This window comes from Lontra canadensis, unplaced genomic scaffold, assembly GCF_010015895.1.
Source record: "Lontra canadensis isolate GAN:19392208 unplaced genomic scaffold, GSC_riverotter_1.0 scaffold72, whole genome shotgun sequence".
NCBI classification, from domain to species: Eukaryota; Metazoa; Chordata; class Mammalia; order Carnivora; family Mustelidae; genus Lontra; species Lontra canadensis.
In genome coordinates this window covers 976,629-994,614 of record NW_022631066.1, presented here as the reverse complement: position 1 = coordinate 994,614, position 17,986 = coordinate 976,629, and the positions used below count along the sequence as shown (strand labels likewise).

Below are 17,986 nucleotides of genomic sequence, written 5' to 3'. Positions count from 1 at the left end.
CAGGTAGGTTTGAAGTTTGAAGAATACGATCTCATTTAAAAATCAAGAAGGAGGAACCTCCGGCATTTCCGTGGAATGTTCCCTCTGTCAACAAGCACTTCCCTTGTCAGCAAGCACTTCACCAGTTTCTCAAAAAAATGAACCCAAGACAAATGGTTTCAGTAATGAAGCTGTATAAAGTACTTTCAAAATGAGACCCCCCAAAATCCGTAGAACAGTTTCATCAAAAAGTAGAAACAAAACGTAGCCACAATGCCTGTCAGATGAGCTGGTCTAACCATGACATTTTTACTGAAGTGGGAAGTAACTTCAGCTGAGGGCACTTGAAGTGACTACACGCACTGCTGAAAATCAGATGACCTGAGAGGGACTACCTCTCAGGTCATCTGTTTTACTATAATTTACTATAATAAGCGGTGATCTGGGTGCTCTTAGAGAATCCACTGTTTCTAAGAGTTTTCAGAAAATACTTTCAGCTTATCACTACATCCTCCTCTATTGTTAGAAGAAACAAAGCTTCATCCAGTAAGACAAGGGTTGAAATTCCCACACGATAAAGGTGTAGCTCGTATCTCACATGGGTTTTATCGTTCTGACACTGTGTAGGTGAAGAACGGACGTATAATGATTTGAGTTTCGGAAACATCTGTTTCCAACCACAGTGGAATAGCTCATAGCTGACGAAGACCCGTACTGAGAACCATGAGAAAAGCTGGAGAAAATAACCACCAGCCATTCTGCCAGTCCATAAGCAAACGAACTGGAGAGCTGTCCAGGCAGTTAAGGCAGGGAGCGAAAATGAAAGCCAGGCTTGGGGGGACAGGGGCTACTCAGAAGCTGGCTTTCCTCCATTTCCCTGGGCTGGGCTGGGAGTGGCAAAGTAATTAAGTAAAAAGATGCCCAGGGGTGTGGGATGCTGAGTCTGGGCTAAGACTTGGGGAAACAAAATCCCCGAGCAAAGTGAATCCTAGAGGGGAGAACCCCATATTTGGTGGTTTTACTTTTAAAGCATCTGCCAGTACTTCAACCATTCAGGGCAGAAGGCCAGTTAGGAAACAGATTGGTGTGTCTGGTACAGTCTCAGAGGCTGAGGTGACAAGCGACACAGCGGGGGTCAGGATATGGCCAGGAGGAGGGGCCACAGCAAATCCCTGAACACTGAGATACCTGAAAAGTGACACCTTAGGAGAGGGACAGAGCCAGATTCACCCAGTCTCACGGAGACTACAAGCCTGCCTTACCAGCTCCGCCCACCTGCAAACGCAGGGCGACCCAGACAATTACCTTTGAAGCACCAGGAAGACTTACAGCTCCCTTCTCAACAGTAACAATCAGTAACGATAGAAACCAGACGAAAACAGAACATCTTTAAAGTGCTGAAAGAAAATTCCAGCACTCTCTAGGCAGTAAGCACATCCTTTGGAAAAAGGATGCAAAATAAAGACATTTCCAAACACACGTAAGCAGAGAAACGACACTAGCAGATCCGGATAATAATTAGAGCTCTTCAGGAAGGACGAGAAAGACGGCAGATAAAAACATGGAAATACAGCAAAGAATGAAGAGCGGTAAAAATGGTTATTGTTGGGGAAAAAAATGGTCATTGTTGGTAAACGCAGATGAATATTCAAGCGTATGAAGTAATAATGTCTTACAAGGTATGGGGATATCTATAATTTACTATAATAAGCGGTATGTGGAAAGCAGTAAATGATTAATTTAAATTAGGTTCTATTAGGTGAAGAACGTCTCTAAAAGAATAGTAAAAGAATAAATAAGTAACCTGCTAATAGAAGAGGAAAAGGGTATAATAAAAATATTTGATTAATTCAAAAGAGGCAAGAAACAAGAGAAAAGGGCACATAAAACTTGTGAGACAAGTAGAAAACAAACAGTAAGACGGCAGCTACGAATCCAAACACATCAGGAATTTCATTAAAAGTAACTGGATTACATATTTTAGTTAAAAGACAAAGATTAGGGCGCCTGGGTGGCTCAGTGGGTTAAACCTCTGCCTTCGGCTCAGGTCATGATCTCAGGGTCCTGGGATGGAGTCCCACATCAGGCTCTCTGCTCAGTGGGGAGCCTGCTTCCCTCTCTCTCACTGCCTGCCTCTCTGCCTACTTGTGATCTCTCTCTGTGTGTCAAATAAATAAATAAAATCTTAAAAATAAATAAATAAATAAATAAAAGAAAGATTATCAGACTACATTTAAAAAAAAAACATATGCTGCTGTAAGAGAGAAAAACTGAATATAAACACAAAAGGATTGAAAGCAAAAGGATGAGAGAGATTTCCTGGGCAAACACTAACCAAAAGTAACTGGTACAGTCACAACAATTTCATATAAAATTAAACTTTTAACACAAGCAGCTTTGGTAGAGATAATGAAGGGCATTGCATAATGAGAAAAGGGTCAATTCACCATGAAGATAAAATAATTCTAAATTTATGTCCACCTAGTAAACTAGCTTCAAAATGTATAAGGAAAAAATTGACGAATAAGGGACATACAACTCTGTAATTGTAACATAAGGCTTTATCACCTCTCAGGAAATGCTGAGAGCCGAGTAAAAAATCAATAAGGGTATAAAAGATCTAAAAAACACGATTAAGAAACCTGACCCAGTCAATATGATAAAGCAGCCAGTCTCAGAGTACATATTCTTTTCAAGTATATGACATGGAACATCAAGTATATGGGCATGGAACATTGAATACAAATTGGCCATATGCTGGTTTACATAATGGATGTCTCCATTAATTTCAAACAGCTTAAAACTACCAGAGTATGTTTAATAATCATGTGAATTATACTAGAAATAATTTTTTTAAAGATAAAGTAGAAAGCTTCCAAATGTTTAGACATTAAGCAATATACATATAAATAACTCACGGGTTAAAAAACAAATCACAACAGAAGTTAGAAAATGTTCTGAAATAAATGAAAATAAAACAAATAGTCTTTTAAGAAGCAAATATCAAAAAACAAACAAAAACCTGGAAGTCAATGAGCTAGGATATGTCTGAGGTTCCAAAGAAAATTGAAGCTAATAAATATAAGAACAGAAATGAATAAAATATAATTATTTGAGCCTTGAGCCTAACTTCTTTTTTTACATATAAAAAGTATTTTTGATGATCTTAAAAATACATGTTTTTTTCCAGTAATGCACCTATTATGCAAACTTGGAAAGAGTATATTTTTATTTTGTTCAGAACTTTACCATCATTTAAGAAAATCACATCATCGATAGCAAAACTATTCATGAGACATGAAGTTACTGCACTGTTAGTGACTGTATATTGGTGCAAATATCTGACTACTTCACATACTGAAATGTTTATTCCTTTATTATAAATCACTTTCCTTTTCTTTTCTATAATAAGAAAATCAGGGACATCCCATACTATATTGAATAAAATTAAAACTATATATGTAGATTTGTTATACAGGTAGGTTACATGTGAATTTCACTTCAGAATAGTAAAGGAGAAATTAAAAACTATTCTTTACAGAATGAGAATATCGGGTCTGGCAGGGTTGAAAACCACTAGATTTGATGATTTTTAAGGCCCTTCCAGTCTTACCCTTCTGAGATTTTAAGTACCCGTTAGTTTTTTAGAATAGGTTTGACATATTTTGCAAGTCAAGTGTGGCAGGCACTGTATCTCATTTATTTCCAATAACCCTTACAATAGATACTATTATCATTTTTATATGAAGGAATAAATTCAGAGAAGTTAAATAATTTGTCCAGGTTTACGTATCTAGGAAGTGTAGAGTTGGTCTGATTCCCAAATGCATGTTCTTTTCACTATTGCCGACAAAAAGTAAACAACACATATTACTTTAGCTAGAAAAGTTAAATATTATTTGTGTACAGAAGTGAGGTTAGGCCAGTGTAAACATTTGTAAGAGATCCCTACCCAGCCACAGCAAAAAAAAAAAAAAAAAAGTAGTAGAATATAGAAAGAGAGTAGGTAATTTTTTTTTTTTTAAGTAGGTTCCACGTCCATCCTGGAGCCCAGCTCCGGGCTCAAACTCACGACCAGGAGGTCAAGACTAGAGCCAAGATCAAGAGTCTGACGCTTGACACACTGAGCCACCCAGGTGCCCCCAGAGTAGGTAATATATATTTTTTTAAATCAGAACCAATTAAGGCAGTTATAAATGGGTAAATACACTATAGTGAGTTTCAAGACATGCCAAGTTCACCAAAACAATTTTTATTTCCAGTGTTTAATTGGGTATGCACACAGGCATGACACAGGTTTGGATTCATTAAAGTCCTCATGCAGAATTATATTCTTCTCGATAAAGAAGCCAGTTCCATCCAGGTCACTATCTACACATCTATGTTACAACATTTATATCAAATCTGGTATCTGAAGAAAAGATACACATATAATATGTTCATTTAAGTTACGTATTTTACAGAAAGATTAAAAATTCAAGTCACACAAAACTCAAAAACTGTATTAAAAGTTTGAATATAAAACTCAGAGATCCACCTGGAATGACGAGAGAATGCTAGTTCTGTATCCACCTGTGTTAAAACTGGTAAATGTCATGAAATTTGTTACCAATAAAATGCATTTATTTATTCAACGTAAGTTATCTAATTTTAACAATATGGCACCCTAATAACCAAATGGATTTTTATGATGAGGCACTTTTGTTAGTGATGAAACCAAAAGAACAAATCTGCTGCACACAAATGCCAGCTGTTTGCTTCAGTGATCTCGGGTGTACACTGTGTAGTTAAGTTGCAACAAATACCTTGCTCATTTGTATACAACTGTCCAACATTTGTAAAATATATATATATATATATATGTATATATATATATATATATGCATGTATACATACACATATATATATATATATATATATGCATGTATACACACACACACACATATATATATGTTCTTCTGGCTGTAGTAATGCACTGTAAAGTTATTCCACAGTGCAAAATGATGAAACCAGCCCAAATGAAGGCTGCATAATAACAATTCTGGTACAAGAAAATATTTACAGAGTTACTGGAACGTGTAACAGTAGCTTTTCAGTTGCTATAGTGGACATGCCCCAGATCAAAGACAGGGATGAGACTGTGCTCCACTGCCTGGGGTTTCGGACAGTTTCTGAGGCTGGGCATTATAATGCTGCCGAACTAGCATTTTGGCTCATGTTCTGGAAGCTTTCTCCGTTGATCTGGTCGGGTGACCGTGGCGGTCTGGAAAGAAGGGGCCTGGGGGCCGGAGCCGAGGGACCCGGAGAAGCGCCCGCGGCGGGCTGCGAACTCGGAGGCGCGTCGGGCGCGGCTCCGTCGACCGCGCGGGGACCAACGTCGGGCGCCGGGTCCCCCGCGTCCGCCCCGCTGAGGTCGGAGGCGCTGGTGCGCAGGCGCTCCCGGGCCAGCCAGTCGGAGATGGACAGGTCCTGGGCGGAGCACTTGGGCTTCAGCCGGTGGACGGCGGAGAGCTCGGCGTCCCTGTCCGCCGCCTGCTCGTGCGCCTTCCAGAAGCTGAGCACGCTGAGCTCGGCCGCGTCGCGGTGGCCCCCGAGCGTGTGCCGCCGCTTGATGTTCTTGCGCTTGGCGGCCTCGGCGCCGGCTTTCTGGCTCCCCACGCCGAACATGTCGTCGGCCGGCGCCCGGGGCCTTAGTTTTAACCGGTCCGCGATTTTCGTCTTCCAGGTGGGCTCCTGCTTCTCCGACTCGCTCCTGGCGGGTGGCAGCAGGCTCCCCGTGGACTTGCCTTTCTTCATGACGTCGAACACCCTGCTGATGGCCGGGCTGTCCCGGTCGCCCCTGGCGTCCCCCAGGCCGCCGCTGTCGGACTTGAAGCGGGCCGACTTCCTCCTGGACAGGGTGTCGCACTCGATGAGCTTGTGGGAGCTGAAGAGCGGCCTCCGGCTGTCCAGGCTGGGCGTCAGGCTCCCCTCGGTGCCGCTGAGCTCGCTGCCCTCCGAGTTGCGGCGGCCCGCCTTGCCGGCGTCCTGCAGCGGGCCCCGCAGCAGCCGCTCGGACGCCAGCGCGCCCGGGAACACCGGGAAGTCCGTCTCGCTGTCCGTCTCCACCGGGCGGCCCTCGCTGACGCGCTCGCTGCGCTCGTCGTCCGCCTCGTCGCCCCGGCTCTCGGCCACCGAGCGCACGTCGGGGCTGAGCCGGCTGCCGTCCAGGCCGGCGGGGTGCGCGCCGGGGCAGTCCGACGCGAGGGCGCCCGGGACGGCCAGAAAGCCGCGGTGCCTCGCGCCCGGGCTGCCGCACTTCCCCGCGGAGAGCCTGGCCGGGGACGCCTGCGAGCAGGAGTCCGAGCCCGGCTCTTCCAAGGGGCAGGACCTGGGGGCGCCGGGCGGCCGGGGGCTCTCTCGCGGCTCCGGGAAGCGGCAGCTCGGCGCCGGCGACTTCGGGGGTTTGGCGCTGTGCGGCGGGGAGGGCTCCTCCGACGTGGCGCTCTGCTTTCGCGGCGGCGTCTTTTCGTCTTTTGGGGCCCCGGGGTCCTTCTTAGCCGTGTTTTCTTTGGAAATGGCGATCCTTTGTTTTCTGCACAATGTCTCACTCTCTTTTTTGGATTCTTCTTTAATGTCATTGTGACTCTGTTCTGTGTTATCTTTCTTAAAAAATACATTGTCCAGTTCGTCTTCTGAGCTGCTGGGTTGGGCCTTTTCTTTGGGCTTTTTCCTCTTGCGACTGGCGGCTGCGAAGATGGAGGACACCAGCAGCTCCCTGCTATACTGATCTTTGCCAGATCCCCAAGAACCCTGCGAGAAATCAGAGAAATGACACTGGGAACACAGGCACACCGCTGAGTTCCTCTTCTCAAAAGGTTTCTCCCAAACGTTTCTTACTTCATTAACTCTGTGAAAGCTCCGGAAGCACGGACAGAACGTAGTTTTTTTATACCTCCCTGGAACCTGCTCATGAGGTAGGCTGTTTCTTCGCGACTGGTGGTATTTACGGCTGGGTCACGCCCCAGACACATCCACCTTTCAGAGACGTGTTTTGTGCTTAGAGCTGTCTAGCGCTCCTATTCTCTCTCGTTCATTTCCCTGCATCTCCTGACTTCCCCTGCTCCTGGGGGCCCCACATTCTTCAGGTTCCTTAATCTGGAACACAGGTTGAAGAGTTAATATCCTGGCACAGCTGAGTATAATGTCCTGACATAGGTCACTACAACTCTATGACTGACTTCCCCTTCCTAATTACAGACACCATATGACACACACACTGTATGGGGGAAACTCACTAAGGGAACTCTCTGGTCTTCCATCAGTTCAGCCAGACTCGATCTTCAGACTTGCCTTGGGCAAATCAGGCTGGTAATGTCTCATTTATCTCAAGGTAACAACAAAATCAGAAAATTCAAAGAACGCAAGGTCAACTGAGGATCTTAAATCCTTACCATGGAAGCACTATCCCTGATAAAGTTGTAGTGCAGGCTACTGGCTTCCGTGGCTGCGCGTGATGGGCCCTTGGTGACGACTATTTCATCAGTTTGCTCGGGAGGCCTACTGGCTAAGTGAATGGTGGGGGGAGTCAGTAACACTTGCTGGTTAACCAGAGACCATGTAAGACGAGCAGGAAGGCAGGGCGCACGCCGAGTAAGAGAAGCAGAGAATTGACTTCTCTACGGTCGTAAACATCCCAGACAAACTAAAACTACTATACTGAAGTCTTGGAAAAAGTAAAGACTTAGGCTGCTGTACTAAAAAGGATTCACCAGAATGAAACTGCAGATTAACAGAACTTTGTTTCTACAAGTAAGAAAGGATTCCCCGATTATCCAGTACACTGCTTAGTTGGTTATCCACATGTGAACAGCTTCCGCTAAAGAGAGAAACTAAGACATGTTAAGAAATACACATCTAATAAGAGGGAAGGAGGAAATTTCAAACAGGTCTCAAGTCTCAATCCAAATCTAAATCTAAATCTGGAATCTTTGGGGGGAAAAAATAAAAAGGAAACAGTCCCAAATTAAAAGCATCCCTAAAAAAAAAAAAAAAAAAAGACAATAAAATGCAAGGGATGATCCTTAATTTCATCCTGTACAGGAAAATAAAAAACAATCTACATTTACATTATTGAGACTTGGGACAATTGGAGAAATTTGTGTAAAGACTCCATTAGAAATAGTAATGTTGTGTACTCATGTTAATTACCTGGGTATGAGAATTACCCTGTGATTATAGAGGAGAACGCCCCATTCTCAGAATGTGCACGCTGAAGCATTTAGGGTAAAGTGTTTTCATGTCTGCAAGTAATTCTCAGTCACCTCCCCCCCTCAAATGATATATATCAAGATGGACCAAATTAACAATCTAAGGCAAAAGGTTTGGGTGCTATTATCCTTGTAACTTTTCTCTAGGTTTAAAACTTTTCAAAATAAAAAATTGGGGCAAAAACCCAGTAAAAAATACAGGGTGAGTGATAATGAATGATATGACTGGAACACTTTGTAAAATCTCCTGCAAGAATTATAATTTAATCACAGATGACCTCACTATGGTATTTAAACATGATATATATGTCTCACTTCCAAATAGAACGATGTTGTAAGAAATCTATTGACAATTCTAGCTGCTACTGTCTCAGCAGATCAAAGTTTGGATAAACTGGATTAATAAAAACCCTTCTAAGACTAAGAACTTCCCAGAGCTACTCAAAATTTGTAATTGGTGGTGTCAACAGAATACAAATTATGTAAAAATACTGATTTTTCTGAAAGGCAGGCAAGAATATATTTTTTCATAAGAATGTATAATGATAACAAAACTGTATTACTACTGAAATATTTACAGGTGAAACGTGATGCTTGGGCTTTGCTTCAAGGTAGTCTAGGGGGAGGGAAGTGGGAGTGAAATGTACATGGAACCAGATGGCCACCCACATGTTAACTGTTGAGAATGGATAATGATTGCATGGGGACTCATTATACCATCGTCTCTGCTTTTGTGTACATTAGAAAATGTTCAGATTTAAGAATTTAAGAAACAGGGGTCTACTCCTCTGTATTAGGAGTAGAAACCCAACATTCCGACGCACAATCCCTTGTTCTACCACAGTCTATGAACTCATTTTTCCCTCTCAAAGACTCTGTCAGTCTGTGTCATCTGACACAGAGAGGGATGCGCTTGTAGCCTAGTCCTAACAATCAGCCAGAAGGAAACTCCCCCACTGCCAGGTAGCTCAGAATTGTATGAAACCATTTACCTTAGATTTTGTTGAGTCACTAGTAGCTGAATCTGTGAGAAGTTAAACAAAACATGGTCAGTATCAGTCAATCTTTGCTGCTTTCAACAAACAATGCAAAACTTATGGAAAAGACAGGCACAGAACGAAATGAGAAAGCAAAACTCAAACAAAACAAGAGAACACAGTGGATAGTCAGAGCTCACAAAGATGCAAGCTGCACCACAGAAAGCCACCGCCATGAAAGGATGCTGTGAATTGTAGGCAGAATCAGCTCAATGAGAGGAATGGCAAAGGAGCCCTGTACTAAACAAAAACAGAAACACTAGTGTTTATCAAGATTTCTAAATATTAAATCTAGCAGTAAAGAAGCTGGAAGACCTTTTTAAGAATTGTACTATGTGCCACATCCTGTATGTGAAACTGATACACAATGTAGAACTTTCAAGATGGTTGGCTGTCCTAGCTACAAATCGAGACACTCGTACTCGGTGCGTTTACGTTGATTTTTGTCAGACTGTCAAACTCATATTTTGTAAGCATATATTTGCATGCATCTGGATGCATTAGGAAACCCTGCTTCCAGGTCACTTTGGTTTTTCAATAATGCTGATCTTTGGGCTTCAGACCCCAGTTTCACATCTGTGCAGTCAGGGATCCTTGTGAGTAGTTTGGTTAAATTGCTACCAGTTTCAGAGTTATCTATCACAAATGCTATTATGGAAATGGAAAAATGGAGACCATAATTTTCACTGTCTGGCAAAAACTCAGATTATACAAGTATAAAGAGGGTAGGAAGGGGCTAGCACTAGTCGGGAGAAGACCAAATGGGAAATTTTGTCTTTCAAGTTGAGGGAAATTGATTTTCAAGGTTAATGAGCTGAGCCCCATGCCACGCCCCTTTGAACACATGGCTAAATGCTTTATGACTTTAAGAACTGGTAGACCATACCATGCTATTTCTCCTCTCGGTCTGCTTCAGAAATAACAAGAAACAGCAGAAAAACTTTTAAGAAAGTAGTATTGATCTGTTTACAATAATCTTTACGAGAAAATTTACACCACAGATCAACCGTGTTTGCATTTACAAGAATCGGGGGTTTCTGCAGACAAGGCAGCTACAGTGTGGACAGCAGTCCTCCTTCTTCCTACAGCTCCAGCTGTCCATCAGGGCCACCACAGAATCCACTAGCGACATTACCGTGTGATAGACTCCTCCCACTTCGCCTGTACAACGTCAGTATAGATATGCCTGTGTCAGTAAGTGCTGAAAAAACCCTTTAGGACTCAAACAAGAACTAGAGACAAAGGGAGAACAGCGTGTAAAATAACATGCTAGATATAGTGCAACAGTTCGGCGGGAGAAAACCGTCAGCAAAAGAGCCTATGAAAAGTGCTACTTAACCACACATGAGCGCGGCAAGAGAGAACAGAAGAAAATGTCAAATCAGTTCGACTTCTACTGTGACATCTGCAGCGACAAATAATATGCTGTATTTATGAAAATGGCGCCCATTAGCAGTTCGACATTTTTCACTTGCTGCTTTTAAACAGAACGTCTAGCTCAAGAATAAGAACTACTTGTACAGTCTCGATCACACTTTCTGCCATCACAGCAACCACATATTCAGCAGCATATATCTGTTTTACCTTGTGATGACTATTACATGGAAACTGTGAATTAAAAAAAAAGAACAAAACAGTGGTTTGCATGCTCATTTCCCTCAGATTTCCACTCTGACAAGCATTACAATCCCATGCACTGCCAATGGCATTAGAGTCACTGGAAGATAACTGAGATCAATCAGAAAAGGAAGATTCAGTTTTTTATTAGTAGAAAGGGGAAAAAAAAAAGGAGAAGAAAAGGAAAAAAATCATAGTGAATTGTTACTTATGATTGATTTCGTTCTTTCATGTTACGAGGATTTAGCTTAACCTTAACCAGATCGGTACTGCCCAGGCAAGAGTTACCTGATACATCTCCCGGGGAGACTCCTGTCCTTCCAATGTTGGTGAGTAAATGATCTATGTTGGGCACTGGCTGGGAGTCTACTGTGTTTTCCTCCTGCACTGTTGTCTATGGTTAATAAACAAAGATCTCTTCATCATCTCTTTAAAGATAATTTCTTTAAAATTCAAACAACATTTAATAAAAGACACATTTACTGAGTGGAGCACACGTGCTTAACTTTTTACATTGTTTATATGTCATTAATGAACTACGAAATAAGCATCATACTTGTATTTTCACTTGACCGGAAACTGAGGAGCTATAGACCTGCTTCCGGGGCGCAAAGCGGACAATAGCATACAAAGCCAGAAGTTGACGCTGTTGGGTCAGGAGCTTGTGTCCCGAATGAAAAAAGTCAGTACGAAGGCTGACGGACGATACTTACAAGAGGTTCTTCCACACCTTCTTCTGTGAAAAACCAGTCATGCTAAAATTTAAAATAAAAAAAGGTGAAAAGAGAAACTAAAGGATCCCCATAATATATCTATATTTTGGAGGATAATACTGGGGGGGGAGGAGTTTTCTTAGAAAACAAAAATTACAAGCAAATTCTGCCCTACCAAACACCAGCTGCTCACAAGAAAATTGGTTTTTTGATGAGATGAAGACTGAACTTACATGCTGGATAAGTGTCTCTACGATCTTGTACTGGTCTGGCATGTGAGTGACCATGTGGGTCATGTTGTCTTCGGATGTTCTCACAAGAGTTGGACCAAAAACAATCGCTAGGTTTCTTGGTTCCATCTGGAACAAAGGACGTTATTGAAAGATATCAGAATTTTTCTTAAGAAAGTAGGCTTAAATTCCCATTGTGTGTTTGGCATTTTATTTCTGAAAGGTTCTTTTGATGAAAAAGAACTCAAAGAAGAACGGTTGACTGATTGTGTATAAAAAAACTAATGCTTCCTAGTTAGGCTTTCTATAAGCTAATCTACACTTAACGTCTTTTTCCTGCTTTAATGACAATGTACTGTGCTTAACTGGCATTCATTTTTTTCATGAAGTCTTTGATTGCAAGCAATTGATCTGCTTCAAAACTAGTATTATAAGAGCTGCATTAACTGACAAAAATATTAAAATCAAAGGGAAAAAAAACCTTACAAACAATAGGGCAACCCTCTTCCCCTCAAAAACTAAAAGAAACAAAACAGAACAACAAAAAACAACAACCCAAAAAACAACTAGAAAAAAACGTTCAACGACATATTACCTATTTCAAACTTGCCCCCATGGTACATCAAAAGTGCTAACACTTAAAAACCCAATGTCCAGAAATATTCTTTTTGACCAATTTTTACTTCAACAAAAACTTCCAAAGCTCTTTGCTTATCCTTGTGTCAACCTGAACACCTCAATATAACATGCTTCTATGTTTGGACATTCATTTCCATGGTATTTTGTATTCCTTGTTTAATTACACAATTATCAAAGGTATAGATCTTTTGTTTTCCTTTGTTGTATCCTATAGCGTTTGGTGTAATATTTTGAAGTCAGGATTTGATTAAAATGTCAAATAGCTTTAACCAACCCTGATAACTTACCAGGGGGTGAATGAATGAATGAATGAATGAATGAATAAATAAATAAAATAAATCACTGCAGAACTCAAAAAGTCGAACTGGTTTAGGGAAGCACACTACTATCCTGTTTTGGGAGAGCCGCGCACATGCCCACACGTGTACACAAACACATTTCCGGTATGGTGGAAAGCAGAAAATGCACAGGTCTCCTGTTCCAAAGCAACTGTTCAGCATCAAATATGTCATCTACCATAACACATGCATCATTACACTCTGCTCACGACGGAGATATCAGGAGAAATTGTGATCAAAGTCAGTATTTTCAGAGCAAGTTGACCTAGTGGAAAGAAAATCTGACTGCAGGAAGGGCTGACTTGAACTGGGCGCACAGGTATGTTTCTTATTCTCCCGCTGGAGGATGCATTCTTATTCCCAAATCTGCACTGGTAAAAGTGGCTCAGAAAATCAAGTCCATCTCAAAGGTCTTCCGCAAAATTTTTACTGGGTTCTTGTCTACGATGATTTCGTTTCAGTTTTTGTAGACTAATCATTGCACACATTATTATCTATGTGTATACAGTCGTATTTACTATGTGGGTATATAGTTTTAGCTGGCTCTTACCTAAAGCTGGTAACATAAGTAGTTCATCACTTATTTAGTCATTAATTACCTAAGGCAAATTCTGTATTTCTGGAAAGACGTCCCACACGTGTAGTCACAGTGTTAGTTAATACAGTAAAGCCAGAATAAATTCTACAGTAAAGAATTTTTGTTCATAAAAATTACATTACATTGTTTATGTAACATAACTGTTACATTTTGCTTAATTTGGTGCTTTCTAAACTAATGAGACCATCAGATGCTATGGCCCCTGCACTGCTGACAACCAGCAAAAGTGATGAATGATGTAATGCACTTTGGGAAATGCTGAAATAATTAGAAAATATTTCAGCTACAATTATACTGAGAATTTTCTGGATGAACTTCTAGAAACTGTACCATTAATTGATACTGGTTCTTTCTTTCTTTCTCTCATTCTCTTTTGTTCCTTTTTCCTTTTATGTCCTATCACTGTTGAGGAAATTGAGAATCTAAGGGATATTGTAACACTGCTTGTAAACGTCCCACAGGTAATAGGGTTTAATCCTGTTCTCAAACCTCAGCCTTACTACAACTGTGAGCAACTGTCTTCTGGAACATGACAGATGCTAAACTGACCTGAATGAATGCATTTTGCTCGACCTTCAGCAGACAGGACCTTTCGGGAAAAGGTGACAGCAGTGTTCCTGAGCTTGTGGTATTCTGTTTTTTCTCTTCTCCACAAGCCAAGATGACTTTGTTTCTATATTTTTAAGTAATGCCCAAGATTCAGAAAATCATTGTTTTGCAACCTCTAAAGATATCACTGGTTTAGGCAACAACCATGAAGGATGGAATAAAATGATATAAAGTTAAGATTATAACATATCAACTGAACACACTGTGTGAACCTTTAGATACTGATTTAAACAAACAGGGGTGAAAAGACATTTCTTGAAATCAATCTGGAAAAACTGAACATGAACGGAGTAGTAGATAATATGAAGGGATAACACATTTTGGTGTGTTTGACAAAGGCGATGTGATTCTGTTAAACAAATAAACAACAAAGAAGAAGGTCCTCTCTGCTTAAAATGGAACAAAACAAAACAAAAAGAACGTGTCTGTCAGTCTTCCTTCTATGCTGTTTGGTACAACTTGATTGTCGCACTGCTCAAAAGTACAGCAAATGCACAGATGAAAAAGGAAGTAAAATTTTTGACTTCTATTTTTCTTGCTGGGTAAATAGAAAAGGAAATGTCTTTTCAAAATGGTGACAATTGATGTTTTGGGATCTTTTGCTTTGAAGAGTGATCTTTAGAGGGGCTCCCTGGCCAAGAGTGTGTATTTGAGAGGTTTTGTTGAATTATAACCATGATTTTAATTGACGTGAAGCAATGACGCGTATCTTTTCAACTAAAGCCCCGAAAGCACGCTTCTTCAATATGTACTTTACACACCTTATTTTTTTCTGAATTTTCTGCCACTGTTTTCAGATGAGCGGAAAGGAACTTCAGAGTTTCATAATGATGTTCGGGCAAGTCGTGAATCTGAAACATATTATTTTCATGATGGATTTAGAGGCTGAATTTCAGTTGCACCTCCAAAAATATAAAATAATACCTACTAGTCTTTTTAACGTTTTCAGACGGTCTAGAGGATCTTCTTTACGATTGGCCTCAATAAAATCGGCATATTTATCTGACAACAACAATAAGAAGAATAAAACAACTTTATCTCAAATTGCTTAGGTGAGTTGTGATCGAGATTTCTTTTAAGGTTTGGCTTCAAAACCCAATACAAAAACTTAAATGTAGGGATGACCCCAAATGGCCTTTGAAATTAAGTCTCCAAAACAGCTATCATTTTTAATGACCCTCCAAGCCTTATCATCAAATAAAATTCCCTAAAAATGAGTTCTCTGAGAGTACTGTCCTATATTTATAGTCTCCACTCTCTTTTATCCCCCAACCACAACATCAAGAACAGTGTCTTATTTAAGTTAAATATTTGGCTTGACTGAAAAAACGTTTTTCTACTAATTGTACTTTATTGTGTCTGAAGACTTTTGACAGCGAATAATAATATATTTTTAACTTGGCAAGCAAATATGGATAAACAGGATAACTTACATTTTACTGAACCTAAATAACATTATAAATTCTCATTTTTCGCTGATATTTATCCATAAGAAAAAAAATCCGAGTGACAAAAAATAGCCATAATTACGCTTTACAGAGAAGTAACAACTGAACAAAATCTCCTGCTTCCTTTGACAAAATATCAATATTCTTTGGCTTTCCAACAATGTAATTTTAAATTGTTTCAACTGGTATCTTTTGTGGGAGTTCACTCACCATTTGTGAAGAGAGGCTCAGGGAGTTTTCTGAAGAAGGATTTTAATAAACTGCTTATCACATTCAAATCTCGCCATTTCTAGGTGGGTAAAATAGAAATATGGCGTTTTTTTAGTCAATACCATCAAAGGGGGAAAAAACCCACAGATCAGGTATTCAGACAGAAATAAACACACTTACATCATCTTGTATGTCAATGTCAGCCATCCCCTTGTTGAGTTCTTCTTGCATACTTGAAATGGCTGCGTTATTTCCAGGGACTCTATAAATACCTGTATACTCAAGACCTCTTTCTTCAACTAATTTGCAACATATGTCAACTATTAATGGAATATACTGCAAAACAAGAAATAAATTTATTTAATACAGTACAATAAATTAATTAATTATAAATTAAATAAATAAATTTATTTAATACAGCACAAATGTTTCTATTTGTTAGTAGATACATATCATAGCTAAGAGGCCCTTTCCATCTGAGACAAAATACATACATCTCTGCTATTTGATAGAAAATGCAGAACAGAGACATTGATTGCAGAACCGGGAATAGAGCAGAAGCAGCAACAGAGATCTGGGACAGTGGGAGGAGAACAAATAGGTCAAGACAGGGAGATGAACATCGAAGAGGAAATGGGCAAGTCTGAAGTGAAGAGAATGTGGGAGCAGCACCTGTGAATAAAGTCGAGTAAAATCCCAAGAAGGGGGGAGAGACTAACATCAAGCGACTCATGACACGAATCCTCACACAGACGCCATACACACGCACATGCGCACACAGACACACGTGCGTGCACACTCGCACATTTACATGTGTTATACTTTTTTTTTTTTAATTTTATTTATTTGACAGACAGAGATCATAAGTGGGCAGAGAGGCAGGCAGAGAGAGAGAGAGAGAGGGGGAAGCAGGCTCCCCGCTGAGCAGAGAGCCCGATGCGGGGCTCGATCTCAGGACCCTGAGATCATGACCTGGGCTGAAGGCAGAGCCTTAATCCACTGAGCCACCCGGGCGCCCCTACATGTGTTATACTTTCTTAATCAGGTTCTTGTTCTCATCCTTCTTTTAAGGTGCTAGAAGCAGAAACACACAGGATTTGAAAATGAATTCTTACCATTTCAGATACATTCCTAATGGACGAATCATTACTCTATCTTAGAGTCAATATGTTAGAAAAAAAGCATTATAGATGAAATTACTCAACACGGCCTTATGCGCCAGCAATGCTTAGGGAAGTTGGGTCTGCTATGAAGAGGAAGATACTCATCAGATTAACAGATACTCTGTGTCATCTGAGGGGCTGTGTACTCAGGTCCTATAAGGCCTACACCTGAACTAATGACCATAGGAAGTGCGGGCGGCTGGGGTCTCCTACCCGATTGGTATGCGCTGGTGGGCAGTCATCCAATCTGACACCAAATGTTCCAGTAGCAGTGGGCTTTTTTTCAAATGTCTTTCTCATAATACTTGGAATGCCTTTTCTCCACGTGCCTTTGTCTTTTGGGGGACTGGTATCATCTTTTGATTTTATGCAAAAAAAAAAAAAAAGAAAGAAAGAAAAAGAAAATGGAAACAAGCATGTTTAAATCATGCCTTTAAGAGTCTTTTATCAAGATTTATATACATCAGAGTCCTGTCCTATAAATGACAGATCCTATATTTATAAAAAATGTATTATATTCTCTTCCTAATATAGCATTCCTTTTAACCTCCCATATAATTAAATCGGAATCAGTTATGCTTTTCTACCCTTTTACAATCTGTACCATGGTTTTCTTTAAAACAGTCAAGAAAACAGGATCAGCGTGACATCTCAGTAGTGAGATTTTAGCGTAAGGAAACATGATGGTTTTATCTCAAAGTAACAGTGCCTGGATCCCCTGCATTAAAGCCCTGGTGCCTTTTATGTAGATGTATATCTTCCCTCCTATCATCTTTATTACAAGACAAAGACTCACCTTAAGGGAAAACCCCATTAGACTAGACAGGGCCCAGGGTCACCTTTGAGCTAGCTCGCACTGGGCTGAGGTCAGCAGAAATGGTACAGAAGAACATAAAATACATTTATTTATTTATTATTTTTATTTTTTTATAGAGAGTGAAAGACAGAGAGAAAGACAGAGACAGAAGTGGCAGGGAAGAGCAGACAGAGAAGGAGAGAGCCCATCGTAAGCAGGCTCCACGCTCAGCATGGGGCCCGATGCGGGATTCCATCTCAGGACCCTGGGATCATGAACTGAGCCACAATTGAGTCAGATGCCTAACCAACCGACCATCCAGCCGCCCCATGAAATACCTTTAAAATCCCAACTTTAAAC

The 17,986-nt window shown here is 40.7% G+C and overlaps 1 protein-coding gene across 1 annotated transcript in view; it reads right to left on the bottom strand.

Moving 5' to 3' along the window:
- Positions 1-4,883: 4,883 nt before the first annotated feature.
- Positions 4,884-17,986, bottom strand: part of ARHGAP21 (Rho GTPase activating protein 21) — a 133,061-nt gene continuing 119,958 nt past the window's right edge. The window contains 11 exon segments of the mRNA XM_032880808.1: positions 4,884-5,168; positions 5,170-6,771; positions 9,221-9,252; positions 11,171-11,276; positions 11,596-11,637; positions 11,829-11,954; positions 14,771-14,860; positions 14,938-15,011; positions 15,668-15,746; positions 15,848-16,003; positions 17,044-17,186. Of these exon segments, the coding sequence (XP_032736699.1) occupies positions 5,100-5,168; positions 5,170-6,771; positions 9,221-9,252; positions 11,171-11,276; positions 11,596-11,637; positions 11,829-11,954; positions 14,771-14,860; positions 14,938-15,011; positions 15,668-15,746; positions 15,848-16,003; positions 17,044-17,186 (2,519 nt within the window). The 3' untranslated portion in view covers positions 4,884-5,099.